The sequence below is a fragment of the Lissotriton helveticus genome, chromosome 12, assembly GCF_964261635.1.
Source record: "Lissotriton helveticus chromosome 12, aLisHel1.1, whole genome shotgun sequence".
NCBI lineage: Eukaryota > Metazoa > Chordata > Amphibia > Caudata > Salamandridae > Lissotriton > Lissotriton helveticus.
Genome location: NC_136073.1, coordinates 614,127,519 through 614,146,730, shown reverse-complemented (window position 1 = coordinate 614,146,730; position 19,212 = coordinate 614,127,519). Strand labels below are relative to the sequence as shown.

The 19,212-nt window shown below is 46.1% G+C and overlaps 1 protein-coding gene across 6 annotated transcripts in view; it reads right to left on the bottom strand.

Moving 5' to 3' along the window:
* Positions 1-19,212, bottom strand: part of LOC144798453 (uncharacterized) — a 549,513-nt gene that overhangs the window by 46,707 nt on the left and 483,594 nt on the right. For 4 of the 6 annotated variants that reach the window (XM_078669335.1, XM_078669333.1, XM_078669338.1 and 1 more), the window contains 2 exons: positions 18,433-18,549; positions 3,045-3,713 (listed from right to left, as the gene is read on the bottom strand). In XM_078669335.1, coding sequence (XP_078525461.1) covers positions 3,045-3,713; positions 18,433-18,549 — 786 coding nt within the window. The remainder of the gene's footprint in view (positions 1-3,044; positions 3,714-18,432; positions 18,550-19,212) is intronic. The other 2 variants (XM_078669336.1, XM_078669334.1) reach the window with 2 other exon arrangements.

Sequence of the window (19,212 nt, the reverse complement as noted above, 5' to 3'; positions counted from 1 at the left end):
CTGCACAGCCACTATTTTATGAGTATTATTAGTTCGATTGGCAGTGTATTCAAGTGAAGCTGGACTGTGAGCCAGGGTAGCGGGGGGGCTGGGTCGGGCCGTAATGGACGGTACCCCTACCATGGGTGGTTGCCTGGTATGACGTGCAGTAATTACGAGGCGGCTACAAGTGAGTTCCTAACACAGGAGTGCCAAACTGTTGGCAGGGGGGTGGGGGGTGAGACGTTCTGCAGTAGTGTTTTAACTAACGTGGTTAGGCCTTCAATCATGGATATCATGGTCCCTATTTCTGCCCTAAGCATATTTTTAAGTTGGTGCGTGCCCTGGGGTTCCTAATTAAATGCTGGTGTAATCAAAGCAATACATGCAAGAGGGGGATGGGGAGTGTTTCCTTAGGGTCATCAGACAGGTCCAGTAGGGGAGTGAACCTGTTTGTGCAAGGAATAGTGGATTCTGGCTTCGAGGTGTTGTTACTAGAGGTGTTATGTGGTTGATGGTGGGTGAGCAGGCCCTCACAGTATCTAATGGTGACTCCTGGTTAGGTAAGGGGGTCCCTTTAAGGCATTTATTTTAAAATATTGCTGGGATGGTGGGTGAACGGCTTGGACTAGGAATTCGGGGAGGAAATTGGCCGAAAATGGTGCACGGCGCAGCGGCTGGTTCCTCCACTAAGATGCCTTCACACTCGCTAATCAGGCTGTCAAAGCGGTCAAGAACGCAATTGCTACCTAGATGTTTCAGCGATTTTCTGACCTTTTTCCCTTTCCCGACTTGTCCACCACCATTACCCTCCATGGTTTTCCTTTTCCTCTTCCCCATCCCGCGCATGGCAGGACACGCGGACCAAAGCGTATCAAACCTAGCGAGTAATAGTAATAATAATAATGAAACAAGTGCTTTAGTATAAAGGTTAGCCTGCTTGGTTGCACAGTTAGCATAAACTTAGCAAACCGCAGCCCGGTCGCTAAATAGCAAAAAAATTATATCTGGGTGATAAGATCTGTTCTCCAGGCTATTCAAATGGTATGTGCCAAGTGGCTCTTATGCCCACTAATTGGGCCAGTTGTAGGGCAGAGAAGGGAAACTGTCACATGGAGATGATAAATTTGCAGCGATAGCAGCAGCGGCCAGAGACAGGGTAGAAGTCAACAGGCAACTGTCAGGGTCTCAAATCAATTACTTAAGGTATCTTAGCAGGCAGGCGCGCAGTGTTATACAAACAGTACCCAGACAGTCCCAGATCGCTTGTGATCAGTGAGGTCCAGATCGCTTTCTGCACAGGGCAAACAGGAAAATAAAGAGGACAATGGACACAGTACCTCAAGGCGCAGGTTACGACCAACAATGTAGTCCGGCGGCCAGACGTAAGAGGGGTGGCCCTGTCCTGCATCCTCCTGGCAAGGACGGGCCCGCTCTTGGCCCTTGCTTTACCCGGGCGCGGCCCGCGCGCGTCAGGTGCAGTGGGAGCTCTCGAGTTGAGTTATGCGCCTCCAGATGCAGAAAGCAGCATCATCTGTGCCTGGGAGCGTGGGGAATGGACTACCTGGTCATGGCTCTTACCTTGGTGTGGCCAAAAGAGCGTTCCGCGCAGCGCGAGCTCTCAAGTTCATTTATGCGCCTCTGTGCAGGTACGCAGCATCAGGGGTGCGGGGGAGCCTGGGGAATGGAGTGCCTGGTCCTGGATTCCACCCGATGTGGCCAAAAGGCCATTCTTTATTGAGTTCAAGCAAAGGTCATGGAAGTCAGTGGTGTGAACTACAAGGGACTACGCTTTTTAGAACCATATAGTTAGGAGATGAAATTGGCCTCGGTCTAATCATATTTAACCAATAAAATAAAAATAAAATAGATCAGTTCAAAAAGTACCAGTTATAGCTCCCATCTGCGGCCCACAAAGAGCGTTAAGAATGAGGCATAAGGGGTGTAGGGAGAGAAAACACGTAAGTAAAATGCCAAGCAAAGGATTGATTAGATCAAACTTACCATTAATTGCAAGTGTCATTAGCTTCTGTACTCCAAGCAGTCATCCAGCCACAGTGATGTTAAAGCTTGAAATACAACACTAAAAATAAGAACTGCAAGACCTCAGGCATATGCCTCACGCGCTACAAGTTGTTTCCATGTCACAAGCACCTCTTACAAGTCAGTCTAACATGTCTGCTCACACAACAAACACTAAGGGCCATATGTATCAAAGCAAAATGGGTTCGTAAACGCCGAAATTCGCAGAATTCCGGCGTTTGCGAACCCATTTTCGCTAAATGGTATGTATGAAACATTTTTGGTGCAAAATAAGGAATCGCTAAATTTGCCATTCCTTATTTTACGATTGCATTTAAGGAATTGCAAATTTTGCGATTCCTTAAATGCAATGTATCAAGGAAAAAACATTCCAAAATGCCATTAAGGAATCGCAAATTACCACCAACTTCTAGTTGGTGGGAAGTTGCGAATTCTTTTAAAAAAGCAGTTTTTTAAACATCAAAAGGTGCCATGTGACGCTCATACATGCCCTTAGGGCATGTATAGGCGCCATATGCGCACACATGTCATTATCAGGGGTGCAGCAGGGTGTTCTTAAGACACCCCTGCACCCTTGAAAATATTCACAATTTGCGATTAGCAAATTGCGAATCGCAAATTTCCCCTTCATTCCTATGGGCCTCCTGGCCCATAGAAATGAATGGGAAATTATTCCTTAATTGCGATTAGCAATTTGCTAATCGCAATTAAGGAATTTAAGGAATCGCTAAAAAGAAGCGATTTCCTACATACATACCATTTTACGATTTCTAAATAGCGATTCCTTAAAAATCGCTATTTAGGAATCGCAAAACGGTATGTTGATACATATGGCCCTAAATTAAGAACTAGGAACGCAAAGCTTGAGTACATTTTCTAAATCATCTGGTAAGAAGGATACATTATTGGATAAATGCGTCCAGGCTATAAATATATGAAGTATTTTTACATAGCAATAACTCAACAGTAGACGATGGTTAGAAATGTACATTAAACAGCATTAGCAACAGGTTGAACGCTACCTCTCAATTCATACATGCGTGGTCCACGATCAAGTTCTACCGGCACCCCTTGGTTATTCTTGGGAAAACAAGACTTTCTGGCGGAAACATACTTGTGACCTCTGGCATCAACGGCAATTAGGAATTCATCCTTGTTGAATTCCCGCAGCTTCTCTCTCCCCCTGCTGCACAGATGAAGCATCACATCGATGAAGACTTTATGCTGGAGACCAGCTGGTGTGTTGATGTTGCAGCTATAGTACAGTTTTTTGAAGTCTTCTTTAGTTAAGGGTTCTTTGTGCTGAACGTCAGCCCAGCCTTCACTTTTCATCCTGGCAAACATTGCGGCCATAGTGGTGTTTGCATCCCGGAATGCTGGATCGTGAATGATATCGAAACCTTTTACCTGGGCAAAATGCCTTTGGAGGCCATATCGGAAGGAGGTAATTGATTTCTTCGCATAGTAGTCCCCATTTGGTTTACGCATTCCAGCATAAAACATACAAAGGAGGCGATTCAACTGATTTTTGTTGTACTGCTCCACTAGTCTTAAATCCATGTGACGGGCACTGAGGTAATATTTAAATATCGCCAAAGAGGTTTTGATGAGTATTTGGGTGTTTTTGGCGTCTTCAGTGGGAAGCCGTTCGCTTCCAAGCTTCAGTGGTAAGCTTGTTCCTGACACTATCCCTTGAAGGAAAAGAATAAGAACAAATCAGAAGTCATTGCATAAACTGGTCAAACTTGAATTGTATACAATTTAAAGAATTACTGGCGGGGCAAAGATGTAGCTACAACTATTCACACACTAGCAGACACAAATGGAAAGACAACAGTTTGCCTTAGCAATCGGTTCGTGGGCAACAACTCAAATTCAACAAGCCTTGCAATGGAATAGATCTCGCATTACTGAAAGTTTGAGGTATTGCCATTGCAAATAATAAGGCAACGCTAATAGCTCAAACTTTCAAAAATGCAAGACCTATTGCATTACAAATTGCTTGCGTAGTGAGCCAGACACCAGCACTGCATGTAAATGTAGTATACTTGTAAAGCGCACAGCTGCCCCAGCAACGGGGCGTCCCGGCGCTGTATAACTCTGGGGAACCCGTCCTGGCTTTCCCTGTGGGATGGTCCCTTGCTGGGAGTCCCCAAGGTGGAGCCAGGCATCCCCGGAATTGGTGGGGCCGTTGTGGAGATTAGGCAAGCTAATGCCCAGAGTTGCCGAGTGGAACCCCTGATTAGAGTAAGCACCGAAGCGAGAATTATCGAGTCCGCAGACCAAGGTCCACGACCCTGCCGCTTCGGGAATTGAACCCTGGTCCCAGGCTGACTTCTGCTCTCAGGCCTGCCGCCTCTAACCAGTGAGCCACACTACTCCACTGAGCCACACTACTCCACTGGGTGTAGTATGGCAAGCTGCTCCTAGAAGTCCCTAGTGAGCCAGGCACCAGCACTGTATGTTTCGGAGTAGTACCACAAGCTGCTCCTAGATGTCTCTAGTGAGCCAGGAACACAGCACTGCATGCCTGGGTGCAATACCGCAAGCTGCTCCTAGAGGTCTCTAGTGAGCTAGGCACTAGGACTGCATATCTCTGGCTGTCCGCAAGCTGCTACTAGCGGTCCCTACTGAGCTAGGAACCAGCACCTCATGGTGCAGAAAGGCAAGCTGCTATATAATAAGTTGTCTGGAAGCAGCACCGCATGCTGCCTGTACCCCACTTTGATAAAAAGAACCAGCATATTTAAGAGTTATAGCACGATGTCCATAAAGGGTGCGTCGTGCTGAGTTAGTAAAAGACACATAATAAATTTAAAATGCATTATGACGCCACAGAGGAAAAGCCGTTTTTCATTGTATCGTCTTTTAGTTTTGATTGCTTTTGGTGTGAATTGCATTGTAAATGTATTTATAGTGTTGTACTGTACTCTTGTTTGAGTGTTAACTATTTTGTTAAGTCTGCTGATTTTGAATTGGGCAACATGGGGAGGGAGGGGGAACAACGGCACACAGAGAAAGCGTCTGCAGATTTCAACACTGTGGCCGCTTCAGGAACCCTGAATATTGGCAACTATGAAGCAGGGGTTGGAGGGGGAGGAACATATTTAAAAGTTATAGCGCAAACTCTATAAAGTGTGACAGTAAAATAAGACAGGAGGAAGTGGTAAAGAGTTTGGCACGCTGTGCATACATGCGTGACCGCCGTGCTGGTTAAAAAGAGTATCTTGCAGGCAGGACACAGTAATTTAAGAAAATAGGGCTCACAGGCTATAATTAACACATGTAGCAAAATAACATTTGTAACAAGGGCAGCCAACATGGGAGGTTACAATAAGAGAAAAGGTGGTACTACAGAGGGACTACTAAGGGCCAAATGTATGAAACTTTGGTTTTGCGATTCTCAAATAGCAATTTTTAGAGAATTGCTATTTGAGAATCGCAAACTGCTATGTATGTAGGATTTGCAAATAATGTAGCGAATCCTACATATTCCTTAATTGCGAATCTCAAATTGCAATTCAAGGAATACCTCCCCATTCATTCCTATGGGCCTAGAGGCCCATATGAATGAAAGGGAAGACATTCTCAATTTGCAATTCGATTCTCAATTAGAGAATCGCAAATTGAGAATGCAATTTCAAGGGTGTCAAAAGGACACCCTGTTGCACCCCAGAAATTTACCTGTGTGCACAAGTGGCACACATACATGCCCTAAGCGCATGTATGTGCGCCACATGGCACTTTAAAAAATGCAAAAAAGGGCATTTTTCAAAGAAAGTTGGTGGTAATTTGCGATTCCTTAAGGCCAAATTGCACTTTTTCTGTGCTTCTTACATTGCATTTAAGGAAGAGCAATTTGCGATTTCTTAAATGCAATCGCAAAATAAGGAATTGCAAATTTAGCGATTCTTTATTTTGCGAGGAAGTTTTGCTTTCATACATATCACTTTTCATCATCTGCGATCACAATTTGGGGTGATACATATGGCCCTAAGCCTATTAACCAATGAAAAGCCACTATTTACAACAGACAGTAACAGGTGCCAATTAAAATTATGGGGTTTGCAAGAGGGGAAATGTTTTACTGATGTAGGGGTATCACAAGGTATTAGTTTAACAGTATTGGGAATCAGGGAGTACTGGCATGGGGAAGGACAGTATTGTATAGGAGTTTGGTTGAATCACACTAGTTTGTGTATTAGACGTCTCAGAAGTGAGTTTGGGGTAGAAGGGGTTGAGTAAGGTGGGGCTTAGGATGTGTATTTGGTTAGAACACAGGAGTTTTTTTAAGATCAGAGTGAGAGACTGCTGGTTAATGGGTGATGTGGGTGTCGGGCATGATCGATGGGACACAGTTTAGCATATTGAAGGTTTTATTTGCACAGTCAGTTAAATAGTCTCCTATATCTGTTCTAGAGACCCCTGACGAAGAGCCGTATGGCTTGAAATGCATTGGGTATGACCTTATGACCCTACTCTGTCGTATGGTTGACCCAGACATGTCACTGTTAAAAAGCCTGATGGACATGCAGTAGGCATGAGAAAAGTTTAATAACGAATCTTGGTGAAATCCCACTATCCCCCGCAGTGATTTAAAACACGAGGATAATTGTAGAAACAATGAATTATGAAAACATTGGTGTCACATGGTAAAAATGGACTACTCAGTAATGAGTGGTTTATTGTTAGGAACATTCCGCACACTGCAGGGCTACAGTTGGGTGCATGAGCAATATGCCCTTTTGGAACTTTTCTTTAAAAACTGTGACTGGGAAGCTTCACAGCAGCATATCGCACGCATCTACAAATTACTACAGTCTGTTCATTAACGATAATAGATAATAAGGGAAGGAGTGCAACGTTGTATGAAACTTTTTTTGCTTCGCAATTAATATCGTCCCAAAAAGGATTGCACCCCATGGAGAAAGTTGAGTTTTGTTAAAATGTTGAGTGAAAGTATCTCATCACCTCGGAGACAGTGAAAAACTGGAGTGGATTGTACGATCGAGATAACACTGAGCGGGAACAACAGCAGGTGATTCAAGTGACAGTTACTTTTATTTTGTTTGGTTTCTTTAAGTAGTCCGGATTTTGTTTATGTGTCAGTGGACATTTTTCTCTTTTCGGCGCAAACATTTATTTTTTCCGAGACAATATTGTGTTTTTTATTTTACAAAGATAACCTTATGGTTTCACGAATCAGAGCTAGTTTTGCGATTGTGTCATATGTCATTTGGGTTTTTTATGTTACATGGGGTTGAGCATGATAGGATGGATTATCATTTAAATGCTTTCGTTTAGGCAATGGGAAGTGCATTATGGGGAATTGAGTTCATCGACAGAATGTTTGAGACATGAAGCACGTTTATTGGGTGGATAGGTCACATGATGACAGTTAATTTGGGAAACCTCTGAGCATTCAATGGCCTTGGTCATATCCAGTACTTCAGATAAATAATTTATATTTAAATAATAAAAAACTTCAATAATAAATTAATACACTTAATATAATTACCAATTAATCAAATTTCCGGCAAAAGTCATTGAGAAGACTGCCAACAGACATCTGAACCACTTCCTGGAGAAGAACAACGTCCTGGACTCCTCCCAATTCGGGTCCCGCAGCGAACACAGCACGGAGGCCGCCCTCATCGCCGCCACTGACGACATTAGGACCATACTGGAAAAGGGCGAAACCGCGGCCCTCATCCTCCTGGACCTCTCGGCTGCCTTCGACACCGTCTGCCACCACACCCTGTGCACAGGCCTCCACGACGCCGGGATCTGAGGCAAAACCCTGGACTGGATAACCTATTTCCTCACAGGCATAACCGAGAGAGTCCGCCTCCACGTTCCAATCCGGATCCACCACGATCCCCTGCGGAGTACCCAAAGGATCATCCCTCAGCCCGACCCTGTTCACATTTACATGCCACCGCTCGCCAACATCGTCCGAGCACACCACCTTAACATCATCTCGAACGCCGACGACACCCAGCTGATCCTCTCCCTCACCAAAGACACAGATTGGATGAAGACCAGCCGAACGAAACTGAACTCAGACAAAACGGAGGTCCTCACCCTCGGCTCCACCCCCACCACATGGGATGACTCTTTTTGGCTGACCTCGCTGGGAGCTGCCCCGACACCCACAAACCACGCACGCAATCTGGGGTCCACTCTGGACTCAACGCTCTCTATGACCCAGCAAGTCAACACTGTTTTCTCCTCCTGCTTCAACACCTTCTGAATGCTCTGCAAGATCTACAGATGGATCCCCACCGAAACGGTCATCCAAGCACCCATCAGCAGCAGGCTGGACTACAGCAAAGCCCTCTTCACATGAACCATGACTACACTCCAGAAGAGACTCAAACGCATAAAGAATGCCTCTGCATGCCTCATCCTTGGACTCCCTCGCCACAGCCACATTACCACCCACCTAAGAGACTTGCACTGGCTCCCGATCAGCAAGAGGATCACCATCAAAATCCTCACCCACGCTCACAAAGCACTCCACAACGCCAGACCAGCATACCTCAATGAACGACTGTCCTTCTACGCCCCAAACCGCCAGCTTCGCTCCGCCGACCTCGCCCTCGCCACGACGCGCATCCACCAAACGACCACCGGCAGCAGATCATTCTCCCACCTCGCCGCAAAGATATGGAACACCCGGCCCTCCCACCTGCACCACACCCAGGACCTACTGACCTTCAGGAGACGCCTTAAGACCTGGCTGTTCGACTAGTAGCTGCCCCCCACTCCTCAGTGCCTTGAGACACTCATGGGTGAATAGTGCACTTTACAAATACTTGATTGATTGATTGATTGATAGCTGATTTTAAATCACTCAGTCCAATCTTCTAACACACCAACCAATATCGCTAACTTTCCAATCCTTCATTGGCGATTAAAAGATCTTCGGTAAAGTGCACTCTCGTGGGGCCCGTTGGGCATTGCAGAGCAAGCCCAATGATAAAGCCTGCCACCTTCGGGTGGATGAGGGCACTTGCTCCTATGGGCACACGCTTTCAGTGATTTTGACCAGACCCCAAGTGTGAGTCTGTCTAGTCAGTGCGGAACAGCTTACCTGAATTTTCACTATATGATTCCACAGGCGTCTGTATACTTGACCGGAACTCTCCTCATCCTCCCAAGTTTACAAGTAACAAATGATGTCCTGCACTGTAAGGGCAAGTGGATTGATGTTGTTTAGAGTACATTCATTGACAAATGCTTTCCACTTAGGAGTGCAGGAGGTGAGTGTGGTGGGTCTAAGGTCTTCTCTGAGTATGCTCTTATAGACTTGAGGCAACCCAAGGTAACCAAACTCTGACTTCAGGAGTCAAACCGCTTGGTTGAACTGTCTGGCTTCTGGGTGCCTGACCTTGCAGTGATCGTATGTAAAAACTTCTGGCCTTTTGGGTAGCTTCTCATGTGGGACAATAGACCTTTCGAGGTGGGTGAAGAACCATGGTTGGCCATGTCAGAATTATCAGGATGAGTATGAGGGATGTTTGCCTGAGCTTCCTGACCCATGTATGGAATCAGTAGGAGAGGTGGAAACGCTGGCAAAGGTCCCTGTCAAAGCTATCCACAGAGCACTGACCATGGAATGGTGGTGTGGAAGGCTGATGGCTAAGTTTTGTCATTTGGGGTTTTCTGCCATTGCGAACAGATCTATGTCTGGGTGCCCCACACGCGGAAGTAGGGAAGAATGAGTTGTGGATGAAGTTGCACTCGTGTATATGTTGCTGCATTCTGCTGAGCAGGTCTGAAAAGTTGTTGTCAACACCTGGCAGGTACTTTGCCAGTAGATGAAGCCGGTGATGGATGGCCCAGCTCCAAATCTGCTGTGCGAAGGTCAACTGGGAAGGAGAGTGAGTGTGTCATTACTTCTGCTGACAGAGCATGGCAGTTATGTTGTAGGTATGCACCAAGATTACCTTGCCTTGAATCTGAAAGAGAAATGCCTTGAGAGCTAGAGGCATGGCTAACAATTCCAAGTGGTTGATATAGAAACCCTGTAGATGAGCAATGAATAAAGCCATCATTCCGATGAGGCGCATAACAGTGCAAACTGCAAGGTGACTGAGTAGCTGAACACTGAGCTTTTCCAACTATGGAATTGAGGACTGCCCCTAGGAAGGGTTGGACCAAAAGTGGTTCAAAATGGGACTTTGTGGTTTTTACAATGAACTCCAAGCTATGAAAGAGGGAAATTGGCGTGGGTTTAAGCCAGGCATTCTTGTTTGCTTGCACTCTTGATCAGCCAGTCACTGAGGTAGGGCAACACGTGGATTACTTTCCTCCTTAAGTAAGCGCCCTCCATTGCTAAGCACCTGGTGAAGAACCTCAGATCTGTGATGACTCCAAAGATCACTCTTTGAACTGGTGGTATTGACCACATACCATGAATTGGAGGTAGCACCAATGTGCTGCTTGAATTGAGATGTGAAAGTAGGCGTCCTTCAGATTGAGAGCGGCCATGAAGTAGCCTTACTGCATGTGGAAATGCTCTGACAGGATGTATCTGTTGAGAGGACCGGGGACAAGGATTAATCCAAGAGATCTGTTATTCTTGGGGATAAGGAAGTATAGTGAACGCCCTGGCCATGACATTGCAGAGGTACTAGCTCTATGAACCCCTTTAACAGGAGCACCTCATCCTGCTCATGGAAAACTGAGAGATGAACGGGGGTGAGGATGTGAGTGCAGGGGGATGTTAGATGGGATGGCAAGGAGCTCCAGGCAGTAGCTGTTCTTGAGGATGGACAAGACCCAAAAGTCAGAGGTGGTTTCCTCCCTACAGGGAAGACATTTCTTAAGTCTTCCCCCAATGGGTGTTGTGTGATTAGGGGGATGTGTAGGAAGTCAGTTTTTGGAGACAGAGACTCCTTTACTGAGGGTGCATCTGCCTCTGCCCTTAGATCTGTTCCCTGCGAAAGACCCCTTGGTAAAACTTCAACTACCCTGCTGATGATCAGCTTGTAACTGGGGAAGTGTATTTTGGGCCCCTATGGACTGTTGTCTCTGAATGGAGCCCCTATCGGAGGATGGGGGAACCCATAAGAGATCCATCGCCTTTGCGGTCTCTGTGTCATTTTTGACTTTTTGAAGCATGGTGTCATCCTTCGGTCCGAAGAGGTGCTTTCCATTGAACAGCAGGTTAAAAAGATACTGTTGCACCTCTGGCTTGAATTCACACAAGCAGAGCTAAGAATGGCACCGCAGGATAACTGACGATTTAACAACCCTGGCTGCAGTGTCAGCTGCATCTACAGCACACCCAATGGTGGCATTGGAGATGCCTTTGTCTTCTTGAACCTGCTCTTCTCTCTTCCTGCAATGCTAGTAAGGGAGTTGATGCAAGAGCACCTCAATCTCTTCCCAGTGGGCCCATCGTATCAGAAGAGGAGGCCTATGGACTTGGCGATTTGTCAGTGTGTAGGCGCACACACCGCTACTCTCCTCCCCACAGTGTTGACCCGCTTGCTCTCCTTGTCAAGAGGAGGTGCGTCCCCGGTGGCCAGGACTGCTGCTCTCTTCCTTGTGGTGGTGGCCCTGTGGCAGAGAGGGTCCGAAGGGGCCAGTTTGTACTTTTTCTTAATGAGTAGAGTGACCATGCAAGAATAGACTTTTTTTTAAATATCTCAGGGGCAGTCTTTATTATCCCTTTGAGCATCGGAAGATACTGGACAGATCACTCTGTCTTAGACATCTTCTCCACTAGAAAGTTGACCTCCTCAGGGGTAGCGTACAACTCCACTATATGGAAGACTGCTGCACATTGAATAACACTGTGGTAAGGTCCTAGTACCGTCTGGCGAGGAGTCAGGGTCAGTGTGGGTCACTTTATAATCCTCCCAGGGCTCACATGAAGCACCAGGGTACACTGGTGTAAAATTGTTAGCTTGCGAATAAGGGCTTGGGTAGCTAGTGTCGGTGTAAGACTCTAGGGACCTTGGAGGAGAGAGTATGACAGATGAGGGAGGAGGAGGTGGAGGCGGTGGAGGTGAATGTGGAGGAGGTGGTGATGGAGAAGGAAAATGTTTGTTCTTAGGGTTCTTTGGGAGGGGGGGGGCGATGATAATAGCATGGCTGGATGTCCTTGCCAGCCAGCTTGCGTTTCAAGGGCATACTCTTGTCGACCACCACAATCTTGCCAGTGCATGAATAGATGACAATCTTCCTTTGTTTCACATTCAGCTTGTGCTAAAGCTTCTTCAGGATGGGGAGTTTCTCTGCATCAAGGATGACAGGCTTCAGCGATGATTATGTGTTCGGCTAATAGGGTGGCTGAAGCCAGTAAGCCTTTGGCTTCGAAGGTGCCTCTGGAGTTTCGTGCGCCTTCGGGGTCGGTTGAGGGCTCTGACTGGGTCAGCCCTCAGCTCTGAGGCGTGTTTTAGTGTCAACCAGCACTGAAGGGCGGGGGCGCACCTGAAGATGGCTGCAGTTACCCCCAGGGGAGCGGTGTTCTGCTCTGGCTTGCGACCGCTTTTAAGAGGTGGTAGAGACGTCGACAGTACTCATGTGTGATCATTACCCATGGTCTGGAGCCGAAGGAAGAGGATTGAGCACCCGTAGGGGCATCTTCTTCCTCCTCCTGGACTATCTGTTTGCCATACTCCAAGGCGTCAGGGTTGATAGATTTAAGGCTGGGCTGATGGGTCGGTGCTTCAGGTGACTTGGCACCTCTTCTTACTCTTCATTGGCGTCCAGGGGATTGGCTTCACTGAAGATGTCAGGCGTCTTTGAATAAGACTGGGCCATCATTCTGTATGTTCACTGTCAATCTTCTTGCTGTGGAGCACCATATAGCAGTTGCAGTGGCTAGCATCCTGGTCCAGCGAGAGGCACAAGTTGCACACAGCAGAAAGGTTGGCCCAAGGATATCTATATAGAGACACTCAGGCATCTTTTAAAGATTGTCCATTCCATTACCTTGAGAGTGTCTTGATTCTCCGAAGGAAGGCCAGAGCACACAGTGGTCCAAAGGGCCAGATGATCGTCATCGATGGGACCGAAGGATGGAATCGGCGCCACAAGTGGATAATGTGTGTCGAAAGATCTTCTTGCAAAGGGAGTGGAAGAACGCAGACTCGAGGCCACAACAAAAACCAACAAATTTGTCTTGTGCCCTGCTCTGACTTGGTGAGTCCTTTTGACCTTGCTGGTCCCAACAACAGCATCTTTTCGCTCTCCACGCCGGCTGCGGCTCCACGGCTTTTGGTGCTTCTGCCGGACACTGACTGCCTAGATACCAACATTCGATGGGTCAGCTCGTGCACAGCTCCTGATCTTCCTCAGCATTACCTGGTCCTCACGGCTGCATCAACAAGGTCTCCGTTGTTTCTTATGAACCTCTCGACATTGGTAAGCATTGTGTTTCCATGCCTCCTGGTCACCTCCGAGTGGCATAAACTCTGTCCTCCCTGCTTGAAGGTTCTTGACTTCACAAATTCACCCTTGTATACCCCGGGATTCCTTCACAGTCTTCTTCAGAGGCATCTTCTCCGAAGTCTCGCATTGTCATCTACAACAGGTTCCTACGTCACTTCACACAAAATCACCTGGCTTCCCGGGTCACAACCACTCTGATCATAATTCCAAGCTCCTGGGCTTAGTTGGAACATAGGGCCCCCACCGATACCTACCTGGCGTCTCCAACCGGCGCCACTGGACGACCAAGCATTTCGAGGTTCACTGGGAGCGGCAATCTCAGGCTATATCACCCTTAATGTTGGTTGGGAGGCCTTCAAGGTTACCATTAGATGGCACTGTCTAGGCCACACTTGGAACATCAGTAAACAGCTGAATGCCTCTCTCAGTGCCATCGAGCACAAACTTCTTCCTTACCAAACTGCCTCAGTTACACAATCCGAGGCTGAGGTCCGCTTGGATGAGCTGTGTGGCGAACACGTTGGACTACTGGACAGAGTGCGTTGCCACAACTACCTGGCTCACTCAGCACATACGCATTCCACATCTGACAGGGAAGGTAGACTTTTAGCCTATCTATTGCGTAAGGAACACCCTCACAGGCCAATCCACACCATTAGCGATGACCGGGACTGCATACACCACACGCAGCTTGACATTCATACGCCATGACCAGACATTATGCAGCACTCTATAAGTCCACCAGCCAGATCAGCGCCTTCCTGGATTCGATAGAACTACCTGCGATATCCCTCGATCAATACATGGCGCTTGAATCCCCCATCACCATTGATAAAGTGCATGAAGCTTTAACAACACTAGCATCAGGGAAGGCACCGGGCCCTGACGGGCTTGCAGCGGAGTTCTTCAAGATGTACGCCGATACACTGATACCATAATTAAATGCCCTCTATACCTCTGCACTAAAACATTCTTTGTTGCCTGCTTCATTACCCTCAGCCAGTTTAGTCTCCTTATTGAAGCCTGGGCAAAGAGCGCATAGCCCTAGGCTCCTATTGACCTTTAGCCATTCCAAGCCCAGACTATAAAATCCTGGCGAAAATACTCCCAGACCGTCTCACGCCCCCATCCCTGCCTTGGCTCACCCAGACCAGAACGGGTTTGCCAGCATTCCCTCAATCTTCGTCGGTTTGAGTTGCAACGTATGACTTTTTGCAGTTTTGGTCAAGTACGGTTTTGGGTCCACATTCATCGGCATGGTCAGGTTGCTTTATAAACACCTGACTGTCCAAGTGAAAATAGGTCCTTATATCTTTGAACCCATTGCTGTAGGACGTGGGACTAGGCAGGACAGCCCCTTGCCCCCTCTTCTTTTCTCCCTATCAATGGAGCCGTTGGCGGTATGCGATCTCACCCAGGTAGCTGTAGGCATACCGCTAGGCGATTGAAAACACACAATATCGCTGTATGCAGATGATATTTTGATGTACGTGAGAGATGTTCACTCTATCCTATCCTCTTTAGCTCACACCCTGAAGTCCCTTGCCAATGTGTCTGGGCTGCTTATCAATGCGGCAAAATCCACTTGATAGCCTTTTTCAGACTCCACCAGGGACCCTATGTATGCCCTTAACAGGAACCAAGTAATGTGGTGTGCTGATTCCTTTCGATACCTGGGAATCCGCATTTATCGTCGAGAAGCTAACCTCTTCGACGGAAACGTAGGTACAGTGACGACTGCTATCCGTGCCAAGTTCACCTTTTGGGGTACCCTCCCGCTATCTGTCACTGGTAGGAACACACTCACCAAAATGGTGATCCGTCCTCGTATCCTCTATTACTTCACTAACCTGCCCCTCTATGCCCCCCGTTTATTTAAAATGTTGGAGAGAACGATCATAGATTTTATCTGGGGCACCATGTTTCTACCAAAAAGCTTTACTTATCTACAGATCGCGGTGGCCTTGCAGCTCCTAACTTAGAGCATTATTACCTCGCTGCACAATTACAATGGATTGCCAAATGGCTGGCCTCTCGCCAGCTCACTGACTCGGGCAGACTACACCCGCACCTACCACATCTTTCCCTACTTCACCTTTTCTACCCTTGCTTGAAGCCTGGGTCCATAGACTCCCTATTGCTCAAAGTAGCACACAAATACTACAGAAGAAGCCCTTTTATCACCCGATCCACAATACCATATGCCCACGCTATACCACTCCAGGGAACACCCAGAGGGCTGGAGGTCACCACAGCGCCGAGCTACAAAATTGGGAGGAGGCCGACATTCATGACACTGGAGATCTCTTCTGAGACGGGGTGCTCATAACTTACACTGTTCTTGTCTCGGAGGAGGGGCCACACCCGGGTCGCTTCCGGCTACACTGTTCCCTTAAAACAGCCCTAACGACTCGATGGGGCGACTTGACCATTGAGCTCCCCAGTACCTGCATGTAATGGGTACCAGTGGGCACCTGACTTGGTGGTTCGCCACCTTCATTAGACAACACGCTGCAACCTCGTTAGTACCTCTGAACCTTCATTGGGAGGGAGACGGACTTGGAACGTACCTTCACAGACTCTTAATGGGCGTCGGCCTTGGAGAGTCCCACTCGCATACACCACAATCAGCACTTCCGACAGATCCAATTTTATTATATAAGAAAAGTGTAGTGGTGGCATAAGGAGCCGCACATAAGAATACGGGTACTTTTTGTGGTGTGGGTAACAGAAAAAGTTCGGGTTCTATACAGCACTGGTTTTGTTGCCACTCGAGGTATCAGGACACCCCACTACCTAGGGTGTTGTTACAAGGAAATCTAAATAGATCCCCGTGCTAAAGCTTAAATTGACGGGTGTACCCCGGCACTCCTATTATTTAACATGTCAATTTTACTCAATTTAAGAGCCACAGTTATGCATACATTCCAAACAGCTCTAATCACAGGAAAGACAGATCTTTACATTCAAGATTTGCATACATTTTTAATAAAGTGAATCATTGCATGGAAGTTTATTCATTGAGATAAAGCATATATTTATAAACATTTGTACATGAAGAATAATATGGTCCGATGATGAAAAAATTAAGCAACACAACAGCAAACACGTGTTTCGTTAAGAAGGAAACTTTTTCAAGGTTTGAAACGTGTAAATATATAGGTCCTCCAAAATTAGATGGTCCATAGACGTTCAAAGAAATACAGTCTTATATGTTAATATAGTATCCGAAGACCTGGAAGAACTAAAAGATCAGCTAGGTCAATGCTGAAGTACAATCGTAAAGTGACCAATCGGTTCCAGGTACAAAGTGTAAATATAATTATTTCTTGATGTCTGATTGAAACAAATGTAAATCAGAACCGGGAAGTGGGCTGTTATTAGCCTGTATATATTCAACCGTCAAATATAGTAGCGGGTGTGACTGATGGGTCTGCCCATCACTAAGAGGAGCTGTAATAAGTCCTTGAAGATCCAAATTGTAACGTCAGTAAGAGACTATGTCTAAGCCACTGGCATAGTCTTGCCGTGGACCAAAAGAAACGCACTTCCATCTGGTCCACGTAAGGACCAGAGGGAGTGAGTAAAAATGAGATGTTAAATAATAAGAGTGCCGGGGTACAACCGTCAATTTAAGATCCAATTTTATGTCATACACAGAGTGTACCTTACCCCAGCTAAAATCAATAGGTAGTTTTGCCTCACAGGCACTGCCTGCCCTCGTTGCCAGTTGGTTGACGCAGACCTTTTACATATGCTGTGGCAAAGTCCTGCCCTTAGCGGATACTAGTACACGGTGGCCAGCACCTTGCCCGCTGCACCGAACGCGACATTCCCTTACATGGGGAAACCTATAATTTGCATCTCTTCATAAGAAGCAAAAGACACAAGGTTATATCCCCCTTTCTGGATCTGGGCTTAGCAACTGCCAAGCGACTGATCACTAGGAGATGGAAATCCCCTGAGTCCCCTCACGCACTGGTGTGGCATCGCTCTTTAGTGACATGGGCTAAAGCAGAGAGTATTGCCCTACACCAGGAAGATTTGCTAGGTCTCCACAAACTCCCACTGGCTGCCAGTTGGGACGCAATATTAATGGACCTGCAGAGACAGTGGCATGGATTCGGGAGGTTCATCCCTAGAAGGGAAACTGGCCATTGAGGCAACATACATTGGGGGTTTTAACTCATCCCTACAGAGCTAGGGTGTACGACCACTAATGGTCTCTTTCACAATCAGTCAGCTGTTACTCATATCACATGTAACACTTATTCGCTAACGTTGCTTACGTGGGGGATTTAATATGGGTGAGAATTGCGGCGGCATACCACTAACAATTAGTCCTATATTATGCTTTTTTGTCCTCATTTTGTTGTACCCCATTCCATCTGTGTAGAATCTGTTATAGATTAATCTCGCAATGTATGCGTTCACATGTGATATTGAAGGGTATTTACACTGTTGTCAGTACCCTTATCTCATCATAATACACTATTGTTCCTTAGGTCTACTGTATCTGTAATGTAATGTCCTGCAGATTCGAATCACCCCCTACTCCAGGGGCCATCCATGGTGTTACTCTGTATTTGTAAGTGTCTTCATTTGTTTCCTCATCTAAAAAATCAATAAACAGATTTTAACCCCCAAAAAATGAAGTCAGGAATGCGAAGGTTGTGGTGATGACGAAGGCAATATTGGTGAAGGTGGTGGTGGTAAAGAAAGTTGCGTTTGTATGGGAGAGAGGTCCTATGCTGAAGAATTATCAAAATAGGCAATATGCATGATGGTGTGTCATTAAACTACCTCTATTTCAAGCTTAGTATAACATACATACACAATTTTACTTGCACAATCTACATCCAAGAGTCACTTTTCCAAGACACCAGTCTGATTACAGTCTTATTCCTAGATTACTTCATAGTATGGCTTGTCCAAGAAGATTTAGCATCTCACCAGTATAACATTAACATGCCATACAGACACCAAGAGTGTAACTCTCACCTGCAAGTGGACCATGAAGCAATTCTACCTTCTTAGAGCCCTCAATTTTCACGGGGCAAAATTCTTCCTCTTGCTTTATACACAAAGAAAGGTCAGCACTGGTCTCTTTGTAGGCTGCTATTGAAATGCAAAGGTCATCTTAATTAATCAGATGCATAGTTTTTGCAACAAACATTTTATTTCAGCACAAACTGAGATGGAATGATATTGGGTGTGTACAGGAAACATGTGGGAATCATATACTCTGTCCAGGGCACTTCAAGAATATGAGTCAACCTGAAATTCATAACTACCATGACTCGCTAAAGCACAGGAGCACCAACGTGCTGACAAACACAATAATTAAATTTGCCACATCAATCTGAAATCAAACACCAAATGCAGAACACATTTTTTCCAGATGATCAAATCATCACAAATATTCAAATTGTGAGCCTGATGATGAATTTCAATGGCATTATCACATATGAAAAACAGAGGGAAGGGTCATTATGATGGTCCAGTAGAAACCTGGCCAACACTCATTATTAACATTTATTTAGCAGCTTGAAACCAGTTTCAATGAATCCCTTAAAACTTAAAAGAGTACAGCTATTATTCACAAATGATTGAAAATATGACTATAATAGTATAAAAAGTAAATATAATGTCGTTTACATCCTTTCAGCCATAGTCATACCTGATTCAAGGAAAATCTTTGTAATACAATACTCTTATTCAATCAAATGCAACAATGGTACAACTGTAGATTTTGGGAATAATTTTATGAAAACTCAGACT